The sequence below is a fragment of the Astyanax mexicanus genome, chromosome 20, assembly GCF_023375975.1.
Source record: "Astyanax mexicanus isolate ESR-SI-001 chromosome 20, AstMex3_surface, whole genome shotgun sequence".
Lineage (NCBI taxonomy): Eukaryota > Metazoa > Chordata > Actinopteri > Characiformes > Acestrorhamphidae > Astyanax > Astyanax mexicanus.
Window position 1 is genome coordinate 9,340,269 of NC_064427.1, and position 26,273 is coordinate 9,366,541.

The 26,273-nt window shown below is 38.8% G+C and overlaps 1 protein-coding gene across 1 annotated transcript; it reads left to right on the top strand.

Moving 5' to 3' along the window:
- Positions 1-428: 428 nt before the first annotated feature.
- LOC125784901 (protein mono-ADP-ribosyltransferase PARP14-like) lies at positions 429-25,993 on the top strand. Its single transcript, XM_049469072.1, has 14 exons — positions 429-665; positions 11,416-11,534; positions 11,716-11,758; positions 12,068-12,295; positions 12,447-12,677; positions 12,779-16,288; positions 18,874-19,023; positions 22,254-22,316; positions 22,402-22,587; positions 22,673-22,879; positions 23,041-23,667; positions 23,754-23,899; positions 24,613-24,787; positions 24,933-25,993. Exons 1-14 carry the CDS (start codon positions 485-487, stop codon positions 25,208-25,210), a joined length of 6,144 nt encoding a protein of 2,047 aa, XP_049325029.1. The 5' UTR covers positions 429-484; the 3' UTR covers positions 25,211-25,993.
- The last annotated feature ends 280 nt before the right edge of the window (positions 25,994-26,273 follow it).

The following is a 26,273-nucleotide window of genomic DNA, read 5'->3' on the forward strand; positions in this document are numbered from 1 at the left end:
ATTGATCCCCGAGGAGAAATTTTGGAATTACTGCAATAAAGGAAAAAAATCACGAAAGTGCCATTCCAGAAAAACGAGTATTTTAATCTTTGATTTAAAAATATCTAAAGTCAGGGCTTTTCTAATGTTTTCATTCAGTTACTTCTGTTTAAGAGTGGCATATAGGCAGGACTAACTACAGTAGCACATAAATGTGTTTAAACTGTTAATATAGTATTTTGTACGTTCAGCTTCACCGCTGTTCAGAAGTTTAAATCGTGCTACGTTTAACCAGTAGTAACGCAGTTTCCGCCTTCTTTTAACAGATCACATGCTCCGCCCTTTGGCCACGCCCACTTGGGCTCCGGCCTGCAGCATGACATAGATGTACTGTTCTGAAGAAACGAAAGTGAAACTGATCTCAAGCTCAGCGGAAATCTGATATCTACGAGATCTGCGGCTCTTCGGCATTTTAGCCCAGCAGGTCAGCGCGCGGAGGAGCGGAATGGACGAGTTCCCTTACCCCCTCACCGTGGAGGGACCCTGGCCCGCTACCTCCACCAAAACTCTCACTTACAAACTCCAGATTTACTTTCAGAGCAGAAAGAAGTCTCAGGGTGGAGACTGCGAGGTGAAGATCTGCGAGCAGAGCGGAATCGCTACGGTTTTTTTCGAATCAGAAGAAAGTAAGTAGCCTACTCTTCTACACTGAGAATGAATAAGTTAAGCTGAAGTCACATTTTTTTAAAGAGTGAGGAAATACGGGAGTTTTTCGTGGTTAGGAAGGGGTGGGGGTAAGTTTTAGGAATATGATATTGTGTTTTTGTGTATGTGCTCGTGTGTAAATTAATAAACACTAATACATAAACATCTACTAATCTAACAAAAAATAATAAATACATTAAACCGTGTATGGGCTCGCTTGTTGTAGGTGGAGTAAAAATGGTAGGCTTGTTGTGTATTTGAACCTTGCCCGAACTTGTGTAAAACATCGATAAAAATCACGTGTGTGTGTGTGTGTGTGTTTGTGTGTGTGTGTGAGAGAGAGAGAAAGAGAGAGAGAAAACAGAGTCAGAACTGAAAAAATAAACCACCACAATGCACTTATGCCCAATCTGGACTACGCCCTTGTGTCCATTTACGAGGACTTTACTCATCCGGTTTTGTATTCCAGTATTGGCACATTTCTGTTTAAATATAGATCCCACAGCAGATGTATTAAGTCTAAAAAATATAATAAACATGCACTTCAAACAGAAAGATTATTGTTCTAGCAGCATTTCTATAATTGGAAGAAAATATATATATCAATTCTGACGTCATTCAAAATAATTTTATATGAAATCTGTCATCATTTTCAAGGGACACATATCAGGTATCCAACGGGTGTCTTTCAGTTTATTATCTTTGCAGACATATCCAGGGGACATAGATGTGTAGTCAGTCACCCTATGCAAGTATTTAAAACAGGGTGGAAATATTACTGCCTTTCATCACTTTATTAAACAAGCGTGTCTTATGCAAGCCTCTTGAATAGCACTTAATATGTATACCTAAGTTCATTGAAAACCAAGATGTTTTGTAATAGTGGAGTGCGGAGGGCCTTCAATGATGACTCGATAATTTTTTTCCAGTCTAAAAACATCGTAGGTGTAAAAGTAACCCATTCGCAATAGATACAGGCTAAGATATTTACTCATTCATAAGTTTCCCAAAAACCTAACGAAATTCTGCTTCAGTAATGAGAAAGCAATACATTTTTTAACGTTTGCAAGAATTAAATCATACTTTTCTATTAGTCTTGAGGTAAAGACAATAATCGTAATCGTAATGTTAAGCTTTGAATTTGGTACAGAAATAGAAAATACAATCTCAAACTTATAAATAGACTTAAATAACAAATAGATAAATATTCTAGACTATATCTATTTTGGACCTCACTACGGTAAAATAGCGCATGAAAGCCAGGTCGCAAAATGCTTCATTCAAGTGGAAGATCACCAAGCACATGATTGTGAAAAAATCAAATGCTAGCTGTGCGGTTGTTTTGGTCACAAAAAGAAGGAATGTATATATTCCTTTTGCGGTTCCTTTTGATTTTATATGATTATAATAAGACTCTCCAACACCTTCCATTGTGCTTCAGGATGTGATTGAATAAACAAGTAATAGAAGAGTTTTATTTATTAGGACTTCGTACAAATACAACATGACAATTCTGCTGCCCTGCGCCTGTTTTTCTAACGTTGCGAGGTGCATGCCGAGATCTGTGAGCTGCAACGCTTTCATGCCGCCTTTTGTTGAGCGCTTCATTAAGAAAATGCAATCTCAGAAACAAATCGCAGTGTGCAGGCACGCAATCGGTCACGTGGTCATTATTTAACTCTACCTGTGCACCACACAATGTAACATAGGTCATTATCAAATTACTTTTAGGCTGTACATTTTAAAGAGAAAAAAAACTTTGTCACTGCACAAACCAATGTTGTACAATATTGAACTTTTTATTATTATTGTTATTATTTTTATTATTATTATCATTATTATTATTGTTATTATTAGTAGATACATACGATTTTTTCAGCTTTGATTTGAAGCAAAAATAAAAAAAAAACTTTTGACCAATGTTTATGTATATTTTTGTTATTATAATGAAAAAATTACTGGCTTCAAACAAGGTAGCAAACATAGCGTTTCAAAAGTTGTTTTGAAATTATTTTAAATAACTTTCAATAAACACTCATTTAAAGTTGGTTACATCATTTATGTTAAAATAATATAATGGAAGCAAACTGTACATTTTGTATTTTGTATTGCATTATATTAATTTAAATATATAGATTTGTTTTGGTGCAAAAATGTACAAACTTATGTAAAAAAAACAAATATAAAACAGATACCCTGAAACTATCCAGGCTAGAAACTAATCAGGCTAGAAACCTTGGAGTTATTTTTGATTCTGTACTTAAATTTGATAAACAGATAAACTCTGTGGTCAGTGCAAGTTTTTATCAGCTTAGAAAAAATGCCAAACTCAAACCCATGTTAACTGTTAAGGACCTGGAAGTTGTAACTCATGGTTTTATTTCATCACATTTGGACTATTGCAATTCTCTTTATCTGGGTATCAACCAATCAGCCCTGTCACGTTTGCAGCTTGTCCAAAACGCTGATGCTGGAGGGAGTCCATCTCTCCTGTACTGGCCTCCCTACATTGGCTGCCTGTCAAATTCAGAGTAGACTTTAAAGTAGGGTGACCATATTTTTATTTGGGTAAACCAGGAAACCTGGCTAAATGACGTCAACACCTAATTTGCATAATACATGTTTTTGAAGCTGTAAAGGATTAAGGTTGTGAGAGTGAAAAAAAAAATATGTTAGAAATGATGCAAATGAACAACCTCTGTTGCTTTTTAAATAGGCCGTCACTTTTTTACAGTAACATTATTTTTACGTGAATTACATAAATCAGTTTTTTGCCATGTTATTATAAGAGCAGACGTTAGACTGACCTGTTATTCCACGTTTTTTTAGGGGTTTTGTTTGTATTATTTATTTTTTTTACGTTTTCTTTATTTTTAAAGCTATCATAGACAAATTGTTCATTGGTTCAATAGATATGTAGCTTTTTACAAAGAGGCAGACACTGTGGAGGAGGTGAGTGACAGGCTGTGTGGTGAATGAGGTGACTGACTGAGACTGTGGGAGTTAAATTCAGTCGGGGGGGGGGGGGGGGAGCTTGTGCGCTCCGGAGAGGAAATTTATGTGGAGCTTTGATTTGGCGCCCCCTCTAGGCTGCATACTCCCCCTGCTCTCACTGAGGCGGCTCAGGGATTATGTCACAGGCAGCGCCGTGCGCAGTGCCATAGTGCCTGTTAATTTAATGGTCCAATGAAGGTCATTTAAAACCAGGACATTTCCTCACTTTTTGAAAAAAAAAAATGGGATGCCCGGGACAGGACGTGAAATACGGACATGTCCCGGGAAATACGGACGTTTGGTCACCCTACTTTAAAGTCTTATTAATTGTTTTTAAAGCCTTAAATGACATGTCTCCATCATACATCTCTGACCTTCTGTGTCCATATTCAACCAGAAAAGTCCTAAGATCTTCAAATCAGCTGCTCTTGGAGACGCCACATTCTAAATTGAAGTCAAAAGGTGACAGAGTTTTTCTGTTGCAGCACCCAAACTGTGGAATAGTCTGCCTGTTTTTATTAAAGCATCTCCCACCATTACAGTTTTTAAGTCTAATCTAAAAACCTACTTGTACTCTTAGGCCTCTGAGTGTTTTTAGTAAGTTTAAATGACTTATCTGTATGTCCGGGGTTAATCTAAATCTTGTTTGCTGATGCTGCTTTTATTTACTTATCGTATATATTTTTGTTGTTTAGTCTTATACATTGTATTGTTCATAATTATGTATTGTACAGCACTTTGGTTAACCCTTGTGGTTTTTAAATGTGCTTTAGAAATAAATTTGACTTGACTTGACTTGACTATCTGACATCTTGAAAGCCTCTACTGTTTGTGGCCTGGCGCCATGCAGCAACTCCGGAGCGCTGATTTGTCAGCAATGTTTTTTTTGCAAATCACTTTTGTAAATGACTTTCGTTGTTTTAAAACAAGCCCTATAATGGTGGAAAAATGCTTCTAAATGGGTCTAATCACAATCAAAGCCACCCCCTTCAAAGAGAAAATAATGCCAGTACTGTAAAACAATGGTGATAGAGAGATCCAAGGGCATAGGAGCAGGTTTGATAATGGAAGGGCACATCTGCTAATATGAATGAAAGCCCACCCAAAGTGTCTTAGAACAACATTTGTGGAATTACTTTTAATCACAAATGAACCATTTTTTTCTGTACTTCTGTTTATTATTAGTTATACACATTACATTTACTGTTGTTAAAAACAAAATTATGTGTGCAATGTCTAAATTATATACATATATGACAAAAACTGATGAGTTATCACCTAATGTTTAAAATAATATACCAGATGTGAATTTTATAATTATTATTATTATTATTATTATTATTATTATTATTATTATTATTATGTATTGGCATGTCAAATCTGTTTTATGTTTGTGTATTTACATTTACGCCACTTTCTTTTTAAATAACTCAGTAGTGTGTTTTTATTTTTTTCTACTGAAAGTACTTCTTATGATGGTCCTTCTAAAAAAAATAGCATATTGTGATAACGTTCATTCTTTTCCATAATGAAATGATAAAAAAATAAACTTTCATATATTTTAGATTAATTGCACACCAACTCTTTTATTGTTTTAATACTGAGGATTTTGGCATACAGCTCATGAAAACCCCAAATTCCTATCACAAAATTAGCATATAATGAAAAGGTTCTCTAAACGAGCTATTAACCTAATCATCTGAATCAACGAATTAACTCTTAACACCTGCAAAAGATTCCAGAGGCTTTTAAAAACTCCCAGCCTGGTTCATTACTGAAAACCGCAATCATGAGTAATCTGGACTGCTGTCCAGAAGGCCATCACTGACACCCTCAAGCAAGAGGGTAAGACACAGAAATAAATTTCTGAACGAATGTGCTGTATCAAGGCACCTCAGTGGGAAGTCTGTGGGAAGGAAAAAGTGTGGCAGAAAACGCTGCACAATGAGAAGAGGTGACCGGACCCTGAGGAAGATTGTGGAGAAGGGCCGATTCCAGACCTTGGGGGACCTGCGGAAGCAGTGGACTGAGTCTGGAGTAGAAACATCCAGAGCCATCGTGCACAGGCGTGTGCAGGAAATGGGCTACAGGTGCCGCATTCCCCAGGTCAAGCAGCACTGGACTGTTGCTCAGTGGTTCAAAGTACTTTTTTCAGATGAAAGCAAATTTTTGCATGTCATTTGGAAATCAAGGTGAAGACTGGGGAGAAGGAAATGCCAAAATGCCTAAAGTCCAGTGTCAAGTACCCACAGTCAGTGATGGTCTGGGTGCCATGTCAGCTGCTAGTGTTGGTCCTCTGTGTTTTGTCAAGAGCAGGGTCAATGCAGCTAGCTATCAGGAGATTTTGGAGCACTTCATGTTTCCATCTGCTGAAAAGCTTTATGGAGATGAAGATTTCATTTTTCAGCACAACCTGGCACCTGCTCACAGTGCCAAAACCACTGGTAAATGGTTTACTGACCATGGTATTACTGTGCACAATTAGGCCTGTCGCGATAATTAAGTTATCGACTTATCATAGGATAATTTTTTTTAACCGCGATCATTTTTACCGACGTCGATAACAGCCATCGGGTCTCCGCACGAGTTTGTTTAGATGAGAATGCTAAATATCTAGTGCCGCTCTCTCACCAGCTCTCTTTCTGAGGCAAAGCCGAATCTGTCAAACAGTGACATCTATCGGTTGATGAGTGTAGTGCACACAGAGCTGCACCAGTAACGGTGCCTCCACACACACACACACACACACACACACACACACACACACACACACACACACACACACACACACACACACACACATACACACACGGCGAACGTATTTGAGTGTCTGACAGTTACATTAAAAAATACATTTATAGCAAGAGCTATGGTGTACACGTGTGTTTTTGAGCTAATGTGTTTTACAGCATATGCATATATGATCAGAAAAAATAATCTGCAAGTGCCTTTTCATTATATCTAGAGTTAAAAAAATGAATTCATGTAAATGTTACTTTCATCTACTGTTTAATGGTCTGTTTAATATTTAGTGCAGAGGACCAGGGTGGTTGTACTTTATTTGTTTTATTTATTTAGGATATTAAAATATTTTTATATTAGAAGCCCAATGTCTGTTCTTAATAATAAAAAGTAAGTTTCACTGTAAAATGGTGTAATAGTATTATGCTAGTATATTATTACTGTGGCACACTTTCTTAAAGCTCCTTTGGTAGCCCAGAAGCAGGAAAAAAGCATTACGATTAAAATGACAATATTATCTTTTATCGGAATAATTTCTGGGACAATATATCGTCCTAAAAATGTTGTTATCGTGACAGGCCTATGCTCAATTGGCCGGCCAACTCTCCTGACCTGAACCCCATAGAGAATCTGTGGGATATTGTGAAGAGAAATTTGAGAGACGCAAGACCGACACTCTGGATGAGCTTAAGGCCGTTATCGAAGCATCCTGGGCCTCCATAGCACCTCAGCAGTGCCACAGGCTGATAGCCTCCATGCCACGCCGCATTGAAGCAGTCATTTCTGCAAAAGGATTCCCCGATGAAATATGCGATTTTTTGAGATAGGGATTTTTGTTTTTTTCTTACTTTTTTTGCCAAAACCGTCAATATTAAAACAATTAAAGTGAACTTGAACTACTTCAGTGGTGTGTAATGAATCTAAAATATATGAGAGTCTAATGTCTATCAGTACATTACAGAAAATAATGAACTTTATCACAATATGCTAATTTTTTTAGAAGGACCTGTGTGTTTCATAGAGATGTTTGGCAGAAGTTAGCATAAAAGTTAGATAACCCAAACCCTCCTAGTCTGTTAGTATCATGAGATTTTACTAATGGACCAGATATATTCCATCAGTAAATCTATTCTTCAATAAATCATGTAAAACTGTACATCAACAATTGATTTAATTTAACAATGTATTAATGTAAACAATTCACTTGTTTCTAAATTGTTCTTTTACCTTTTATGACATGAATTATTGAAAGAAACATTAATAAATATTAGTCCTAAGAGGCCTACACTATTAATAATCTTTAAAAATTACTCATATATCCTGTATGCATTAGGGTTGGGTGGTACTGAAGTTTTTCATACCCTCATACCATACTCAAATGCCGCTGCTCCTTCTGTTCTATAGGTGTTGTCTCATAGCGCTGGTAAAGCTTTATATTCAGTCTGTTAATCTACTGCTTTGAGATTAGTACAACTAGTGGCTCTTAAATTTGTTTTTGTTCATTTCTTTGTTTGGGGCGTGCAGAGAGCCTCGTGGTCCGCGGAATTACTTATCTAAACCCTGAGGAAACTGCAGAATTAAATGTCCTGTTTTTCAAAGTAAAGATTTGGCACGTCACGTCACGTGGTTAATATACCGTCACCATTTTACAATACTGTCACCATATGTAAAAACCGTGAAATACCAAAATACCGTCATATGCATAATCTTGCATCTCTTAACATGTTCTTTCTTTTTAAACATTGTCACACTAAGTTGCTGTATAGTTGCTCAAAACATACAATTACAGTAAAAATAAAATCCAGAAAAAGCCGGAAATCCCTGTATTTACTCAGGACATGTGGTTATACTGTAAACTACAAATGAACAGAAGTCAGGTTAGATCAGTGTTTCTCAGCCCTGTTCCTGCATATTCTACTTTAATAAAGTAAGTGGTGGTATGATGTGTCTTAATACACTGCTGGATATACATAATGATTGATTTATGGTCGATAGGGAGCTAAGGGATTTGAACAGATAAACTCAATAAAGGATTGTTTTTTAGCTGATCAGGTGGATCCTGTGGAAAACACAATTTTAGGGCAGTGATCAGGGTTAAGAAATTGCTTTAAACTACTGTGGTAGGCCCCTGGGGTAAGGGGCGTGACCACAGTGACCCAGAAGGAGGAAGCACACAGAGAACACAGACACGGGGAGTAAATGAAACTCAAAGCATACCTTTATTCGGCTTTTAAACTGCCCTCCACCACACCCAAAACAACTCAAAACATAATGCTCAGCCCAATGGGGCTCTAGAGTCTGTAGAATTACTTTTAGTTTAGTTTTTAAGGTTTTAAGGTCCGTGCAGCCTCAGCCCTCTGCTCCCCAGTGTAAGTTCTCCCAAATGATGGCTGAGGCTGAGTATATATGCCTGTCTCAACTGGCGGCTCAATCAGCCCTCATGCGGGCCAGCTGAGACAGGCATGGCTTTGCGCTCTGGCGTGGGGCGGACCCACAACTCCCCCGCCTCCTCACGCCACACTACAAACATAAAGTACTGTTCTGAATTCTAGCTATTCACAACATCCATCTTCTAGCTAACTAGTTAAGATCGCTAAAAGAATTTTCTTAGTTTCAGGTCACAATGACTATCACAAGCTGTAAGCAAACAGTGGGTTTGATCTGTGTGTTTTGATTCTTGTCTTTTTAACCATCTATCAGAAATAATCTCATCACAGTTTACATGGTTAGCTCTGTTATCTTTTTTTTTTTTTTTTTTTTTAGAAAAAACGCTGTACCAGTGACTGGAGACGTGACATTAATAAATATTAAATAAAATGATAATTATAGAGTTCATTACAGTGCTTGATCAAATTAGAGAGTGAAAGTGGATTTGGGACAGTCTGGGGGCATTTTCCTTTAGTTATTTATGTCCACGTGAACAAGTTAAAGATCGACATAACTTTAAAAACGCCAGTTTGGCATGTTCCCAAAAGTATTTTTAGTGTCCAAAGTTACTGTTTTGTTGACTTTGTCTGCTGAAAGAGCAGTGTCAGTCGAAAAGTGAACCATTTAAGTGAACCGATTATTTTCTTATTATTAAATCACATACACAGTTCTGGAAAAAACACTTCAGTCTCTGAATCAGTTTCTCTGATTTTGCTTTTTATATGTTTATTTAAAGTCAGTTTGTCTCCATTGGCAAGTTTAGATCTGACCCATCTTGTCTATCTCATGGTGTTTCCTGGGGACAAGTTCTTGGCCCATTATTATTTATTATTTACATGATACCTCTGGGCAGCATCACTAGGCCGCATGATGTTCAAATTTATATAGATGCGTCGTCAGCGTCCTGTCATTGAATTCCGGGAGATTATATGTGGGCATCAGGGAGCCGCTACCGAAATGCGGGACACTCCCGCGGCTTCAGGGAGACTTGGTTTGTCTGGGTGGATGGCAAACAATTTCTGCAGCTAAATAATGGAAAGTCTGAGGCTATGCTAATTGCATCTCTCTCCATCTGAAAGAAAATTTTCCACCCCATTGTGTCCTGGCTGGATTTTGCTGCTTCCCCTGAAGATCAAGTTAGGATGTTATTTTAGATTCCACGTTGTCATTCAGTGCACATATTAATAACCTGACTAGAACAGCGCATTAAGAACATTACTATGTTACACTATTTTCTGTTGTATTTGGCCACTGAGACCCTTATTCATGCTTTTGCCACTTCTAGGCTTGATTACTGCTATTCTGTAGTATTTGGTTTTCCAGCCTGTGGACAGAAGAAACTGCAGTCTGTTCAGAATGCAGCAGCTAGGGTTCTCACTCGTACCCGATCCCAGGACCATATAACTCCCACTCTAATACAGCTACACTGGCTACCCATTCATTATCGCATACATTACAAGATACTTGTTTTGGTTTTTCGAGGCACGGCTACATGGCTTGGCACCTTCCTACCTTACTGACCTACTCCAGAGGTTTTTATCGACACGCTACCTCCGGTCTGCCGACACCATCCTTCTCTCTGTTCCACACACCCGGTTACGTACATGTGGTGATAGAGATGGAATTCCGTATGGAATTCCCTCCCTGTGCATCTTTGCATTATTACTTCCCTCCTGTCTTAAAAAAAAAACAGTTAAAAACCCACCTCTTTCAGATTGCGTTTTCTAAAGCTCTCTGACTTAACTAGATATATCAAGGGTTGTGCACATAGCCTCCACCATTGTTACTTCATTTTATGTGCTTATGTTTTTTTTTTTTTGTTCTATTGTACAGTGTCCTTCGGTACCTTGAAAGCAGGGTGCGTATTATACAATAATTGTTGGGGGTTAAGTATTTCTTCGGAGTGAAACCAGTCCAGTGCAAGTCTTACAATCCTTACAATTTCTCGCTTCCGTAATGTCTACAGCACGTAAGAGATAAACCCATTACACCAGCTAATGTAGCATATACCAGACGATAAGTCTATAGCAGCCACCTACACGTAATGCTGTAGCTTGAGCAGCTGGCGCACCTTAACTTAAATGCAAGCCACCTGACCAATAATGAGGCAGCAGGCAGGTAAACGAGAGGAAGGCTTATTATAATGGAATGGTATGATCCACTTGAAATCGTATCACAATATTCTTCCAGCCATAGATACTGCATTGTTTTTGTAGTAATTAACATTATGTAAAAAGTATATTTAAATGTTTTTACCCCTTTAGGGGGGCTTAAAGTCCCCAGACCAGATATTTGTACATAGTGACGTGGTCTTTACATATGCCACTAAAATAATTCAAGAGAAGACTTTATGTAGTCCTGCATTTTATTTAATTCATGAGGAATTTGACATTAAACTTTTTAAAGGGTTTGGCTCCACCTCCTGGACTTTACTGTTAGTGTTCACAAGTAGACATATTTGTACTTTAACTTTTGTACTTTGTACTTTAATATTTTAACTTTAACTTTAATATTTAAAAAAAAAAGTTAGACTCCTCCTTCATTGACGACTTTTTGCTTTTGTTACAGCTCGTGATCAGGTTCTGGCTAAAGGAAACCATTCCATAAATATTGCAAAACAGGTGGTGAAACTGAAGGTGTTCAAACCTAGTGATGCAGAAAATCAGACAAAAGCAGCCAGTGGAGCAGTAAGTTGGCAAATCTGTCTTTATTTTTTATTAATTTTTAGATGCAGCATTGTCCTGCAAGTTTTCATGTAGTAAAATACTGACAAAAACCTACATTTGGATGGGTTATAACTCTGCTTTTTGAGGATTTTTTCTGGAAGATTCACTGTTGTTCCACCTCTGTTTTACTTTTTTTTATTAGGTTGCAGCAGAAAGTGATGTGGTGGCTAGCTTTCAGCAAACAGGTGAGAACTCAAAAATAGCTTTTTTGTCTTTGTATAGAACAAGATTCTGTCTGTCTATCTGTCTGTCTGTCCATCCAGTCCTCTTGGTCAAGGCATTCCACAAATGCTACTTAGTACAAAGCTGCAGGTTTCAGTAAAAAGTAAAGTTTTACTTGTTGTAATGTTTTGATCTTGGCTATGGCAACTAATTTTTGAAGACTTCAATACGAATCATAAACCTTCTCTAAATTTTAATAGCTGTGATATCAGCAGTTTGTTTGTATCATTTATCTTTTAAGTAATTACACTATTTCACATTTTTACCTCCAGTTGGTGCTGAGGAGAGTCAGAGTGACCCAATGGATGAATCTTCTAAGGAATGTTTAGCATATCCTCCACAGTCCAGTGCTGTGGTCCTGGAAAAACTGCCAATCCACTTTTCCAGAGATACGCTTGTGCTTTTAGTGGAGAACATCAGTGATCTCCTAGAAGACGAGTTTGGCCTAGAGATAATCGTGGAATCAAACTGTGCTGTTGTGACCTTTAATAACCCCAGTGGTAAGTTCATGACAAGCAGTGTATGGTTACAAACTGCTGTTGTGTCTTCCTATATATGATTTTTCCACAAGATTTCTTGTAAAGCTTCTCCTGTGGTTAGGCAGGTATTGCTCTGAACTCTCTCTTTACCAGTTAATATTTTTCTTTACAGTTTCTGAGAAATTTCTGATGGAGAGCAGAAACAATAAAAAATTCCAGCAGTATGGTATTGTAGGTCGTGCTTTGGAAAATAGCAGAAGAATTAAAGTGGAAAGTTTGCCTAACCAGGCCTCTATTAAAGATATACTAGAACTTTACTTTGAAAAGTGGGGTGGAGCAGTGGAGACCATCACCATGATTCCAGAGGAGCAAAGTGCCATTGTCACTTTTCATAGCCATGACGGTAAATCATTTGTGCTTTTAACTTCAAATTTACCCTTGTAAATAAATTACCCCACTTTTGGACAGATTATGAACCTAAACATCTCCCATCATTGGTTTCAGGTGTACAGAAAGTTCTGGGGAAAGAACACAATGTTGGCCAGACTTCAGTCAACGTGTACCCATATTTCATGTCTTTGGGTACAGCCTTGTATGGCAAAGACAGACCAACATGGAGTCTGCCCAAACCGTTCACAGAGAAGATCCATCCTGCTCTAAATCAGTTCCTTCATCAGAAAGGATTAATATCTTCCATCTGTGATCAGATGAGCTCTTATTTCTGTGAGCTAAACATGGACAAAGCTGAAGTCCAGATCAGCCCTCTCCCTACTCTTCTAAAGCAGAAAGGTTTTACCAAGACACACATAGATGGCTGGATGAAAAATGCTCTACATGGATTTAGAACCATTCTTTCCAATTATGCTGTTTTTGAGCATGCGGTGATGCCTTCTATGTCAACTACAGTAGAGAAGGACATCCAATCCATAGTGAAAGACAAAGCTTTCATGATAATAGATAGTGGACTTTTGATGTTGGCAGGAATGGCTCAAGATATTAACTTGTTGAAGCCAATTTTGGATGATTTTTTGAAGAAATCAGTCAGTCAGATGGAACGGGAAAAGAACACTGTCTCAGACACCTTGGAGATATCTGCTGCCATGTTCTCATTGCTACTGCAGGAAGGTTTTAAACACAAGGCTTTGGCCAAATACCCAGAACTAAAACTCACACACAAAAAAGACTCCAATCAGTTAACATTGCAGGGTCTTTCTGTTGAAATTGTTGACATAAAAAACTGGATAATTGAAAAGAGAATTAGCGTAAAAATGAAGTCACTGAACATGGATGCTTCATTGCTTGAGTTCTTGAGGTCAGCTGACTGTGATGAGATGTCTCAAGATTTATTCCTTTCCAAAGGAATTAGCTCAGTCTACAAAGTTGAAAATGGAGATGTCGTATTAATGGGAAGCACAGACTCTGCACTGTCTGAGGCAGAAAAGCAACTACAAAGGACTCTTACATCCAGAACTCTGTCTTTGAAGGACCAAGGTGTGCTTGAAAAGCCTGAATGGCATTCTCTTAGAAACCAACTGTTTGACATATACAACTCCACCAGAAAGAAAACTGTGGTTATTACAACCTCACAGAATGGAGATACACTTGTAGTTTCAGGTTTTAAGGATCCAGTCTCAGACGTTAGCCAGAACCTGGAGATGTTTATTAATGAACACTCAAAAATCTTCAGTCTGCCAAAACCATTCACAGAGAAGATCCATCCTGATATCAGAGAATTCCTGCACAAGAAGGGATTAATATCTTCCATCTGTGATCAGATGAGCTCTTATTTCTGTGAGGTAAACATGGATAAACCTGAAGTCCAGCTCAGCCCTCTTCCTACACTTCTAAAGCAGAAAGATTTAACTAAGAGGCAAGTGGACAGCTGGAAGCAAAATGCTATTGATGGCTTAAAAAGTATTCTCTCCAATTATGCCGTTTTTGAGCATTCAGTGACACCAACTTTGTGGTCTACAGTAGAGAAAGACATCCAATCAATAGCGAAAGATAATACTGTTTTGAGGTTGAATAATGAACTCTTGACACTGGCAGGAATGGCTCAGGATATTGAGTTGCTGCGACCACTTTTGGAGGATATTTTAAAGAAAGCACTGACTCAGATGGAAAGGAATAAGAACATTATCTCAGACAGCATGGAGATGTCCCCCGCTATGATCTCATTGCTTCAGCTTGAAGAGTTACAATCTATTGCTGCAGAAAAATACCCAGAGCTAAAATTTGCAAACTCAGACAATCAGTTAACATTCCAGGGTCTTCCAGTGGAAATTATTGATGTGAAAAGTTGGATCCTTAAGAGGAAATTAAGCATTAAACAGAAGCCTCTGAACATGGACGCTTCATTGCTTGAGTTCCTGAGATCAGCTGACTGTAATGAGATGTCTGAAGATCTATTCACATCCAAAGGAATTAGCACAGTCTATAAAGTTGAAAATGGAGATGTCATATTAATGGGAAGCACAGACTCTGCTCTGGCTGAAGCAGAGAAGCAACTTCAAATGATGCTTACATCCAGAACCTTGTCTTTGGAGGACAAAGGTAAGCTTGAAAAGCCAGAATGGCGTTCTCTCAGGAACAATTTGATTGACTCATACAACTCATCCAAGAAGAAAACTGGGATAATAATACCTTCAGGAAACAAAGACACACTGGTAGTTACTGGCTTTAAAGATCCAGTTTCAGAAGTCAGCAGTAACTTGGAGATGTTCATTAATAAACACTCAAGAATCGAAAAAGTAATTCGTGTCAAGTCTTGCGCTGTGCTGAAATTCATTAATGAGAAAAACTCTGAGGCTTGGGCAAAATTTGTGAAGCCCAATGAGGTGAAAGTACATTTTGACCCAAGAAGACCATTGATCAAACTGTCTGGGGCGCGTGTACATGTCCAACCAGTCATGGAGAACTTCCAGAAGATGGCCCAATCTCTCCACACCGATACACTGACAATAAACAAGGCAGGTGCTAAGAAGTACTTTCAAGAGCAAGAAAACTTGTTCCTGATAATGATAAAGGAACACAGATTTGTGGTCGTTCTTGCGGAAGGTGACATGCTGGAAGAGGATGAAGAAGATGAAGATAATTATGACAGTGGCAGACTGGAAGATTTTGGACAGCTGTCCTGTAAGGTCCAAATGCCTGATGGGGTTACCATCACAGTCAGAAAGGCTGATATCTGTAAGTTCAAAGTAGATGCTGTGGTCAACGCTGCCAATGAAGACTTAAAGCACATTGGTGGTTTGGCTTTGGCACTCCTAAGAGCTGCTGGACCAAGTTTACAAGAGGACAGTGATCGATACGTAGCTAGAAATGGACAGGTGCAACCTGGTAATGCCATCACTACTGGATCAGGTCGTCTTCCATGCAAATATGTGTTGCATGCTGTTGGTCCCCGCTACTCAGATACTGACAAGTTTACAGCAGTGAGACGACTGAGGCAGGCTGTGAGGGAAAGTTTGAAACAAGCTGTGGAAAACAAGTGCTCCTCCATCGCAGTCCCAGCCATCAGTTTAGGAATATTTGGCTTTCCTCTGGAACTCTGCTCTGAAACAATTGCCAAGGAGCTGTATGCATACGTTGAAGCCCAGAGCCATCAATGTGGCAGGAGAATAACTGAGATTCATCTGGTGGACAATAATGCCAACACTGTAAATGCCATGGCTCAGGCTATTAGGAAGGAATTTGCAGATTTTATCCCCAAATTGACTTTGACACAGCAAACACAATCTGATGGGGATGGTAATGGTGGGCACGGTAATCGTGGCAAGAATTATTGGAGTCGAGGTGCTTATGGACATCAAATTGCTGGGCCATGGAGTAAAGAACAAAAGGATTACAGAGCAAATAAACCCATAGAGATTCAAGCACGAGGAGCATTTAGACGACTAAAGTCACACCAGTTGTCTCATGACTTTAGCAGGTCAAGGCCTCTTGAAACGCAGTCCACCCAAGAAGGACTTAGAATCATTCAAAGAAAAGGGAATATCCAGGATGCAGCTGTAAGTATGCATGTTGTGTCTGATTAAACAAATCAAAATATTAATTTAATACTGTAAAAACATTGATAATATACCTAATCAATTAATTACATTAACAGATATCTGTACCACCTGCAAAGTCCCCACAGTGTCCTGGTGAGTCTCTAATGCATTTACCCATCATATTTTGTGTCTTGTTCATCAAAACATTGTCAAACACACAATTATAGCCTAATATGTACATCATGTCTATTAAATTTATAATGTCAGACATTTTTATTGCAACTATTTTTAGTAGTAATAAAAGGTAGATGTAGTAGTATTAAAGCTTAAATGAAACAAGCTGATTTGGTCAGTATATTAATACATCTAGTGGCTGCATTGTTTTAAATGTATTTTACTTCATTATAACCACACACACACGCAAACTGCCATGGTCCTGCAAACATGTACTAACTCGTCAGCACAGTGAATTATCATGTGTCACCAGTGTTCTTTTTGTTATTACTTCCATTAAACAGCACTTCCATTAATCTTTTATAATTTCTTCTTTTTTATTATTATTATTTCTGAACTAGCATTGTAGCTCTACTGCAACTATCAAGAGGCAACATACATTAACAGACATCCCAAGTTGCAAAAGTTGATTTCAGGGAGGTTAGCCTACCACTACCCACCCACACCCCCCCCAAAAAAAAAAAAAAAAAAAATTGCACACTTACCAAAGGCTAACCAAACTTTACTTTAATATTAATTAATTTGACTTTTTTTTAGTTTTTTTAATTTAGAGTATTCAGAGGTGAAATTAGTTTTATCTTTTTTCTTTTTCGAAGGCCCTGCTTCAGGGAGACTTGGTTTGTCTGCATTAAAAGTGTTTTTTTTTTTCCCCTGACTCACCTATGGCATCAAAATAGGGTCAAAAATTTTTGAGAACCAAGAAGCGCCGAGTGGTCCAGCAGTCTAAAGCACTGCCACAATGAGCGGGAGGTTGCAGGTTCGAACCCCAGCTCATGCAGCTTTGCCATCAAGTTGCTGATGTTCAGAGGGACCAAAATAGGCACTTCTCCCTCTGGGTGGGTAGATGGAGCTCTCTCCCATCACTCCTAGAGTGATGTCTGCAGCACAAGGTATCAGAACCGAGCCGCTGCGCTGTCCTCTAAGCGCGCTGGTTGCTCGGCAATGCTGCATCAGCAGCAGCTCGAAAAGAAGCGGTGGCTGACTTCACATGTATCAGAGGAAGCATGTGTTCGACTTCACCCTCCTGGTGTGTTGGGGCATTACTAATGATAGGGGGAGTCCTAATGAGTGGGTTGGGTAATTAGCCATGTAAATTGGGGAGAAAATGGAAAAATTTTAAAATACAGTTATTAAAAAAAAAAAGTTTTTGAGAACCAAAAGTATAATCCATAACCAAGAAATTTTAATTTGAAAACAAGATAACTATTATTGATATGAAGATTTTTGTTTTTTTATTACAGAGCTTTATTTTGTATTTAGCATTAATAAAAATAAGAGGTGCTTTTTTGGTCTTATGTTTATAATTGTAAAATACAAAATTGTATACAAAATAAAGCTCTGTAATAAGTTTAATATATTCTATATTTAAGGAAATATTAAACCAAATCCACTCCTAAAAAATATTAAAACAGTTTTGGTAGTAGGTATGGATAACTGGCATTCTGCACAGCCTCAGCTTCTGTAACTTTATAAAAACGGTGGAATCTAAATATGTTGTATCACAGCCCAAACACTGAAACCGCTTTTCCACTGCGGGTTTGTCGACCATTTCTGAGCTCAGAGAGGAGTTCTGTTCAGGTCATTTTTCCACACGGACAAACTTACAAACCGAGGCGGGTCTTCCCAGTTAGCTCTCCGTACCCAGTGACAACAAACCACTCAGCGGTAGGGCATAAGACAAAGGGATCTGCCTAATAGCCAGCCGGACCGGGCCGGTACAGGCACTGCTACTTAGCATTGCTTTAAGACCTGGGTGCCGTTGGCATTGTTAAAAACAGGTCAGAACCAGCCAGGAACACAAGTTTTCAGGATTCAGCTTGCCCGTGATCTATAACTGGTCTGTGACCTTCGTACTGTAATGGTCGCGGGCTTTTGCTGACATAAGCGAGTGGAATGACTTTAATGGGCGCGGTTTGTTTCCAGCAATCAATGACCAACTAGTGCCCACCCACCTATAAAAACAGGGTCAAAATTACATGTGAGAAAATTCAAACTGAAAACAAATCTGAAAGACACGTAACTGTAAAAAAAATATATACTGAAGGCGAAAATGGATTTCTAGTAAAACACAAAACAGAAAATGTAACTTTCTATGCAGTATTAAATATTCTGTTTACAAACATAATTTTAAAATTCTTGATATCAATAATAGTCCTTTTATCTTAAAATTTTAATTTCTTGGTTATGAATTATACTTTTGATTCTCAAAAGATTTGACCCTATTTTGACGCCAATCTCCCCTAGCTCAACTTACTAAATTATGAAGTAATTATTTATCAGTTATAACAAACAAAATTCACAGCATCACTAATGATCAGACCTTTCCTATAATAAACTGTACAATAATGAAAATATCTTAATTTAATACACCAGGTCTCTTTGGCGTGGTTTCCACTCCTACTCTTGGAGTGCACAGAGTCCAGGTGGGGCATCTGACTCTTGAGGTATCGTCAGGTGACATCACCAAAGAGAGAACTGATGCCATCGTAAACTCCTCCAACTCATCGTTCACTTTGAAAGCAGGTAAGCTTTCAGTATACAGTGTAATATTTCAAAATAAATGTAGCTAATATTAGAAACTGTCATTTAAACTCTACAGTATTCATGAGGTCAAGTGACATAAAATATCAGTTTAAACACACAGAACATTTAAACAGATACAAATTCAAGAAGTGATTTAAGATGCATTTGAGCCACATTATAGCAACACAAACACACCTGTCTCCCAAGGCCCATTCAAAAACCAAAGAGCCTTCACAGTATAATAGTACAATTCCTCCCCTTGCAGTACAAATGCATAATCTGTCCACATTGGGCTAGTGCCAGCTTATCTAATTCCACTGGTTTAATCAGTTGGTCTGTCATTCAACAACTGGTCTCATGACTTCTACTTAGTTAGAATGAAAACCTGCAGCCACACCAGTCCAATGTGGACAGGTTTGACACCCCAGTTGGTCAATTTCTTGTCAGCATAGACTTATGAAGCAGTTGCTATCCTTTGAGTTTAAAGCAGTGCACAACATTGTGTAAAATTGCAAATAACAAAATTGCAACATCTATCTTTTTTTACATGTAAAAGCTTAATGAATAAACAATTGTAAATAAATACCATGTGTAAATACATGCAGTTTAAATAAGAATACTACTACTCTCTGAAACTACATAGAGGGATCATACAAATGCTTGTAGAGGTGTAACTTCAGATTGTTCCATTTTGCATGAAGTGAGCACTAAATTACAAAAAATTCGGGTAGATATTAAAATGGCACAGGTGTTAAATATGATTTATGAGACCTATGCACTGGTAACCAAAACAAATGTTTGATAATTTTGGCCGGAAACAGCAGCGCTGGACTGCTCAAGTGAGCTGCTGTGCACACAGTCACTCTCACACACACGAACACATGTAGTGGCAACTCACTGAGATTTTATCATAAGTTGCCAGGTCTGTATAGAACCCTCAAGAGGGATTGCAAGTTGATACAGAACCCTTACTTCTGTAAGTCCTAATGTCTAACGAGACTAATGAGATCATACAGGAGAGTAGCGGTTGGGTTTATAATTGTATACTGAAATCTATTACAAGATGATTACTTAAGAAAAAATTTAAGTTCACCTGCAGTTTCGCATTTTCAGTGAAATAGAATATTTTCAAATATATTTCATTTTATTGTCATTCGCATCACATGTGGTACATGAGGTGTAAGCAAATTGTGATCTCACGGTCCAGTTTACACCCAAAGAGCAATTGTTAAAATAGATAAATATAGATAAATTAAAATAAAAATAAGAACACAATAAAATAGAATAGAACAAAATAGACATCCAGATAAATACACAAAAAATAGGGAGAGTAGGCAGGTGGCAGCAACGGGAAGTCCAGAGTTCAAGTTGGCTATAGCAGCATGATAGTGTGAATTAATAACATAAAGTGTCTCAGTGCGGTTTAAAGTGACAGTGTATGTAAACAGTAATTTGTCATTGTGTGTCAGTGCAGTGTGTTGGTTGTTAGGTGGAGTTTAAGAGTCTTACAGCTTCCGGAATGAAGCTGTTTCTGAGTCTGGCTGTTTTGCACTTGATGCTCCGCAGCCTCCTGCCTGAGGGACGCTGGACAAAAAGCGCGTGTCCTGGGTGGGTGGGATCCTTCCTGATGCAGGTGGCCCTTTTCCTGCATCTGGAGGTGTAGATATTCGTGGTGCTGGGGAGGCTGACTCCAACAATCCTCTGTGCAGCCTTCACCACCCTCTGCAGAGCTTTACTGTCTGCAGCAGAGCAGCTTTTATGCCACACGTTGATGCTGGAGCACACATCGCTCTCCACCACACATCTGTAGAAGGAGGTGAGGACTGTGCTCCCAAGTCCAGCTCGTCTCAGCCTCCTGAGGAAGTAGAGCCGCTGATGTGAGCAGTCATATGTGAGCAGTGAACAGGAGGGGACTCAACACACAGCCCTGAGGGGAGCCAGTGCTGAGTATTATGGTGGGGGAGGAGATGTTGTGAATCCTCACAGACTGCGGCCTGTTGGTCGGGAAGTCTAGGACCCAGTTGCACAGCGAAGAGCTCAGTCCAAGTGAGGAGAGTTTAGTTATCAAGGTCCGAGGAATCATTGTGTTGAAAGCAGATGTGTATTCCACAAAGAGCATACGGACGTAGGAATCCTTCTGCTCCAGGTGGGTGAGGGCAGTGTGGACCATGGAGGAAATGGCATCCTCTATTGATTGATTCTTTTTGTATGCGTACTGATGTGGATCCACAGTCTTTCAAAGTACTTTGTGACTATCGGAGTGAGGGCTACTGGCCGGTATTCATACAGACCTGTCACTGCGGAGCTCTTGGGGACTGGGATGATGGTGGCAGTTGTCAGGCAAGTAGGGAAAGCTGCCTGGATGAGGGAGGTATTGAAGATGTCCGCCAGGACGTCCGAGAGCTGGTCTGCTTAGTCTCTCAGTGTCCTCCTTACTTCTGCTGGTGTCATGCTGAGGGGCTCCTCTCCTGGTGAGTGTGGAAGTCTGGTGCTGGGTGGGGTGTCAGGATTATCAAAGCGAGCATAGAACTTGTTGAGAGCCTCAGGCAGGGATGGTCTTTGGAGCTTTGTGCAACGTTGAATTTGTAGTCTGTGATGCCCTTCCACATGCTCTGTGGAACTCCAGCAGTCAGCAGACCTGAAGGCAGCATCCCTGGCTTTCAGCAGAGAACGCACCTCGGCGTTCAGCCATGGCTTCTGGTTCGGTGTAGCCAGTCACAGTCTTGGTGGTAGTGACATCCTCTTGTCTGGTTCTTGCAAACCCAATACCGTGTCTCGTCTTGCAAGATGAATGTTTCATTGCACCCCTAGTGCTCGGCCACAGAGTGCCTGCTCAGCGCAGAGAAAGAGCATCTCTATTTAGGAACGTGCTAGCTGCACCAATGGATATAAATGTGTTATTTATTGATCAGTGTGTGAACAATGCATATATTTTTTTTTCACAACAGTTTATGTGATGTGACGAAGCTTTGTTTACTGTTGTCACATGAATAGCATATGAACAGAGACATTAAATCATTTTATCAAAAAAATATAAAGTTTTAAATGTAACATTTCTATTAATTACACATCTACTCATTATTTTCTTTGAAATAGCTGTTATAATTGAAATACTTGGTAGTTTTAAAAGGGCATGCTTTCCATGGACATATCATAGAACCATAGTTTTGTTCCATTCAAGGTGTCTCCATTGTTTACTAATTTTCTTTTTCGGAAATGTATTTATTTAGGAGTCTCCAAGACGATTTTAGATGCTGCGGGATCAACAGTGGAACTGGAATGTGCACAGATTGGTCTGTAAAATTATATGATTCAACTTTCATTTAATTTTGTTATAGTTTGTCCTATTGTGTGTTATTCATATTGTTCTTTAATCAGTCCAGCGAAGTCTACTTCAACAAAATGAATTGATAGTGACCTCTGGAGGACGTCTCCCATGCAAACACATCATCCATGTCATAGGCCGGAACAATGCTGCAGCCATCAAAGATGTTGTTTACTCCGTCTTGAAGTTGTGTGAGACACAAAAGTTCTCATCTGTTGCCTTTCCAGCCCTTGGCACAGGTAATGTACAGTTATCATAACGTATTGTAAGCAGAGTTACGTCTGCTAGAAAAGTGTGTAATTTTTTTTCGGTCTCAATGATTAGGCCAAGGTGGGATAAGTGCTTCTGCTGTTGCCGACGCCATGATTGATGCCGTGGTTGACTTTGTAAAGAAGAAAAAAGGACAGCATTTACAGAGTGTGAAGTTCCTGATATTCCAGACGTCCATGGTGCCAGATTTCCATCAGACCATGCTTAGAAGGCAGCAGGAGAGTGTTGAGGAGGAAACTGGTGTGCTCAACTGGATAAAAGGTTTTTGGACATATGCAGTGGTGTTATGCTGATATTTTAACCCCACAGTCACATGGTGATAAAATGTATGTTTAAACAACAGTTTAAAACTTATTAAATGTATTTATTTCACTTATTTATAAGACATTTTCTTTTCATTTTCTTAAACATTCAAAAAATAGGAAAATTTGAGGCTGTGACCAGCATATATTATGGCGGCAATTCAGAGTCCCCTGCAAACGAGGAATTTGAGATGGTGGAGGAGGAGTTTGAGCCGGCTGTGTTCCAGCTGTGTGGAGAGAGCCAGCAGGACCTGAATGAAGCCCGAGAACTGATCAACAGCTTCATTGTGAAGGAGCATAACAGTTCAACTGTCCGGGACTCTGCGATCAACCATTTCACCAGGGAGGATGCTGAGATTCTGTCCAATCTGCAACGAGAACTCACGGTCAGCATCCAGCTGAACAAGAGCGGCCCAGAACCGGTCATCACTGTGGAGGGCCTGACCCGGGACGTGATGAAGGTGGAGAGCATCATCCGGGACATGATCCGAAAAGTGGAGAAGAACGAGTCTCGTAAGCGCGAGGCCTTCATGGTCGGCAGCATGGTAGAGTGGCAGTATCTGGACAGCAGGAAAAAGCTCATACCTTTTGATTATCTCACTAACTATGACTTGGAGGAAGCCTTCGGACAAAAACAACCTCGCATAAAGATTAAGATCAACAATGAGCCATATGAGGTCAACATAGCCCAAAGAACTGCTGTTGGAAAACACCAAAGGATTGAATTGAAGAGGGTTGATCGGAGAGGTAGGACATTTCAGATGGTCAATGTGTTTCAGTTGTTCTGCACATTGACTGCATTTACATTTCTGTATGTCTTTGAATTTTTGTAGACAAAACCTCTGTGCCTCTGCCCAGTCACTGGGAGGACATGAAGGGGAGCTTTGTCAAACTGGTTCAAATTCAACCTGGCACCCAGGAATACACAGATGTGGAAAATGAGTTCAGGAGAACTGGACTGAACAATACAATTCTTGAAGTAAGATTGCAAATGAGCTTGCTTTTATCTATTCATACTATTCTCTTGCTATTTATTACATCTGATAATTTATATAAGACAAGCAAGGTGTGATTGATTTAAAAAAAATGTTTGTATGATCAATAAAACCATGTCCAAATGTAGCTTATTTAGTGTAGTGTTGGCATTGCGATGGCATTGCTGACAAATTGGTAGTGGATTTCATACACCAGCTAACTTGTTATTGACTGAAATTCATATACATATACAATCTCTGGAGCATCATAGAGTTTAAAGAGGCACTAAACCCTAAACATTATTTTTTTCATTAATAACTGAAATGTGTTCCTTTGAAGTCGTGAAACATACCATTCCTGCTTGAAATTTTTATAAACATTTCCTAATATATAAAAATTAATTTCATTTACACCTTTGCAGCGCCCTCTCAGGTTTAACTGTGCTCTAGGCGAGGACGATGTGTCCGTGTACTTTTGTACAAATTAGTCAATCAATAATACCCTTGGACGTAACCCCTGGTGACATCCATCCATCTGCTAGTCACCGCTTTTAGAGGCACACTGGATGGGTCAGAGGCACACCCAATCAGTTCTCCCTTCTGACCCGCCTCCAAACTCATACATCACCTAATTCCCCTCCCATTCTGTAGCATTTTTCAAATTTGAGTGTGTATCAAAGGGTATTGTTACCTTTTAAAGTCTTTTTAATGTTCTCAGATTGAGAGAGTCCAGAACAGCACATTGTGGAGGAGCTACATGATCCAGAAAAATCACTTGGACGAAAAGAACAAGCACAAAAACAATGAGAAGAAGCTTTTCCATGGCACTGGATCTAATAATATTGATAAGATCGACAAACAAGGCTTCAATCGGAGCTATGCTGGGATGCACGGTATAATACAGCTATAACATTTTTATTTATTTTTTATTTTATTTTACCAAGCAAGTCATTAAGAACACCTTCTTATTTTTGAAATGTTATTTCAGTACATATTTATAAAATTCCTTTGTCTTGTCTTGTCTTGTCTTGTTTTAAGGTGCCATGTACGGGAATGGTGCATATTTTGCTGTTGACCCAAATTACTCCCAAGGCTACGCAAAGCAAGACCGACTTGGTCATAAGCGCATGTATCTGGCCAGAGTTCTGGTTGGTGACTACACCACAGGGAAGGTGGGTCTTTTTTCACCTCCAGCCAAGAGCTCCAGTGCCACAGATTTATATGACAGTGTGACGGATAATCATCGAAACCCATCCATGTTTGTGATCTTTCACGATGTGCAGGCATACCCAGAATACCTAATCACATTTCAGTAGGTGTGGGTATTTTTCTTTTTTTGTAACTTGTATACATAAATTTTAATATTAACTGTGGGTGAAATCTAATAGTATATTTTGGAGAATATTCATCTAGTCTTTTTATTCATAAAGCTAAGGTTTTTATTTTTTCTGTGGTTTCAGTAACAACTTGTGCAATAATTAGCACTGATATCATATGTGACTATGCTGGTGATCTCTGATCACTGAATGCCTTAATCACTGATTAGTGGTGTAATTCCTTGTACCATTCTGTAATTGTGCTATGCAATACTTCACATCTCCACAAGAGAGCAGGGAACACAAATGCAAGATCATGAACTGAAACACTAAGTTTAAGCAATTTTGGCTTTTCCTGTACTACGAATTCTCTGGTTATTTTATTAAATGTGAGTTTCTCAGATTTTTCAGAAATTTATTAAAAAACGTCATTCAAAGAATCAGAGTTTGTTTGGCACAGAGTTCTTCATTTTAAAGTCTGTACCTAAACATACATTTCTCTGTGGTTTTGAACTAAAGCACACATCTGAAAACTTCAGTTTCTTTAAATACTCCAAACATTACACCAAATTGATATAAATACACTAAGACCTGTCTCTGCTGTCTTTGTTGCAGTTTGGAATGCATCAGGGCACTTCATAGTTTAGTTTAGTTTAAATATCTGAGACCCACCAGGGGACTTTATAGTATGTTTCAAAATGTTAATGATATAATTAAACTGTAGTGATTGCTTCAATGTTGTCTGAGAAAGAGATTGCACAATAAAATGCTGAAATAAACACATTGGACAGTTTTTATTTCATTTTTCTTTCTTTAATTTTAAGCTTAAGTGTAAAAACACAGTCAGTATTGGTAATAATATAAAGCAGTTTAGTGTAAACACAGTCACTGTACTTATTGCCTAAAGCATGCAAAGGGATATGGTTATGTCAGACAGGTCTTGTTAGGTGGGGCCCCAAAATGTATTGATTGATGTGATCCACAGAGCCCATAACCTAAGGACACCATCAGGGATCTACATGGACATTGTTAGACCTTTTTTAGAGTGCATGTTGATATTCTG

Coding starts and splice junctions, on each gene's coding strand:
- LOC125784901 (XM_049469072.1), top strand. CDS start 485: ATGGACGAGTTCCCTTACCCCCTCACCGTGGAGGGACCCTGGCCCGCT. Junction 16,289..18,873: donor TATCCAGGATGCAGCTGTAA/GTATGCATGTTG, acceptor TTAATACACCAG/GTCTCTTTGGCGTGGTTTCC. Junction 19,024..22,253: donor ATCGTTCACTTTGAAAGCAG/GTAAGCTTTCAG, acceptor GTATTTATTTAG/GAGTCTCCAAGACGATTTTA.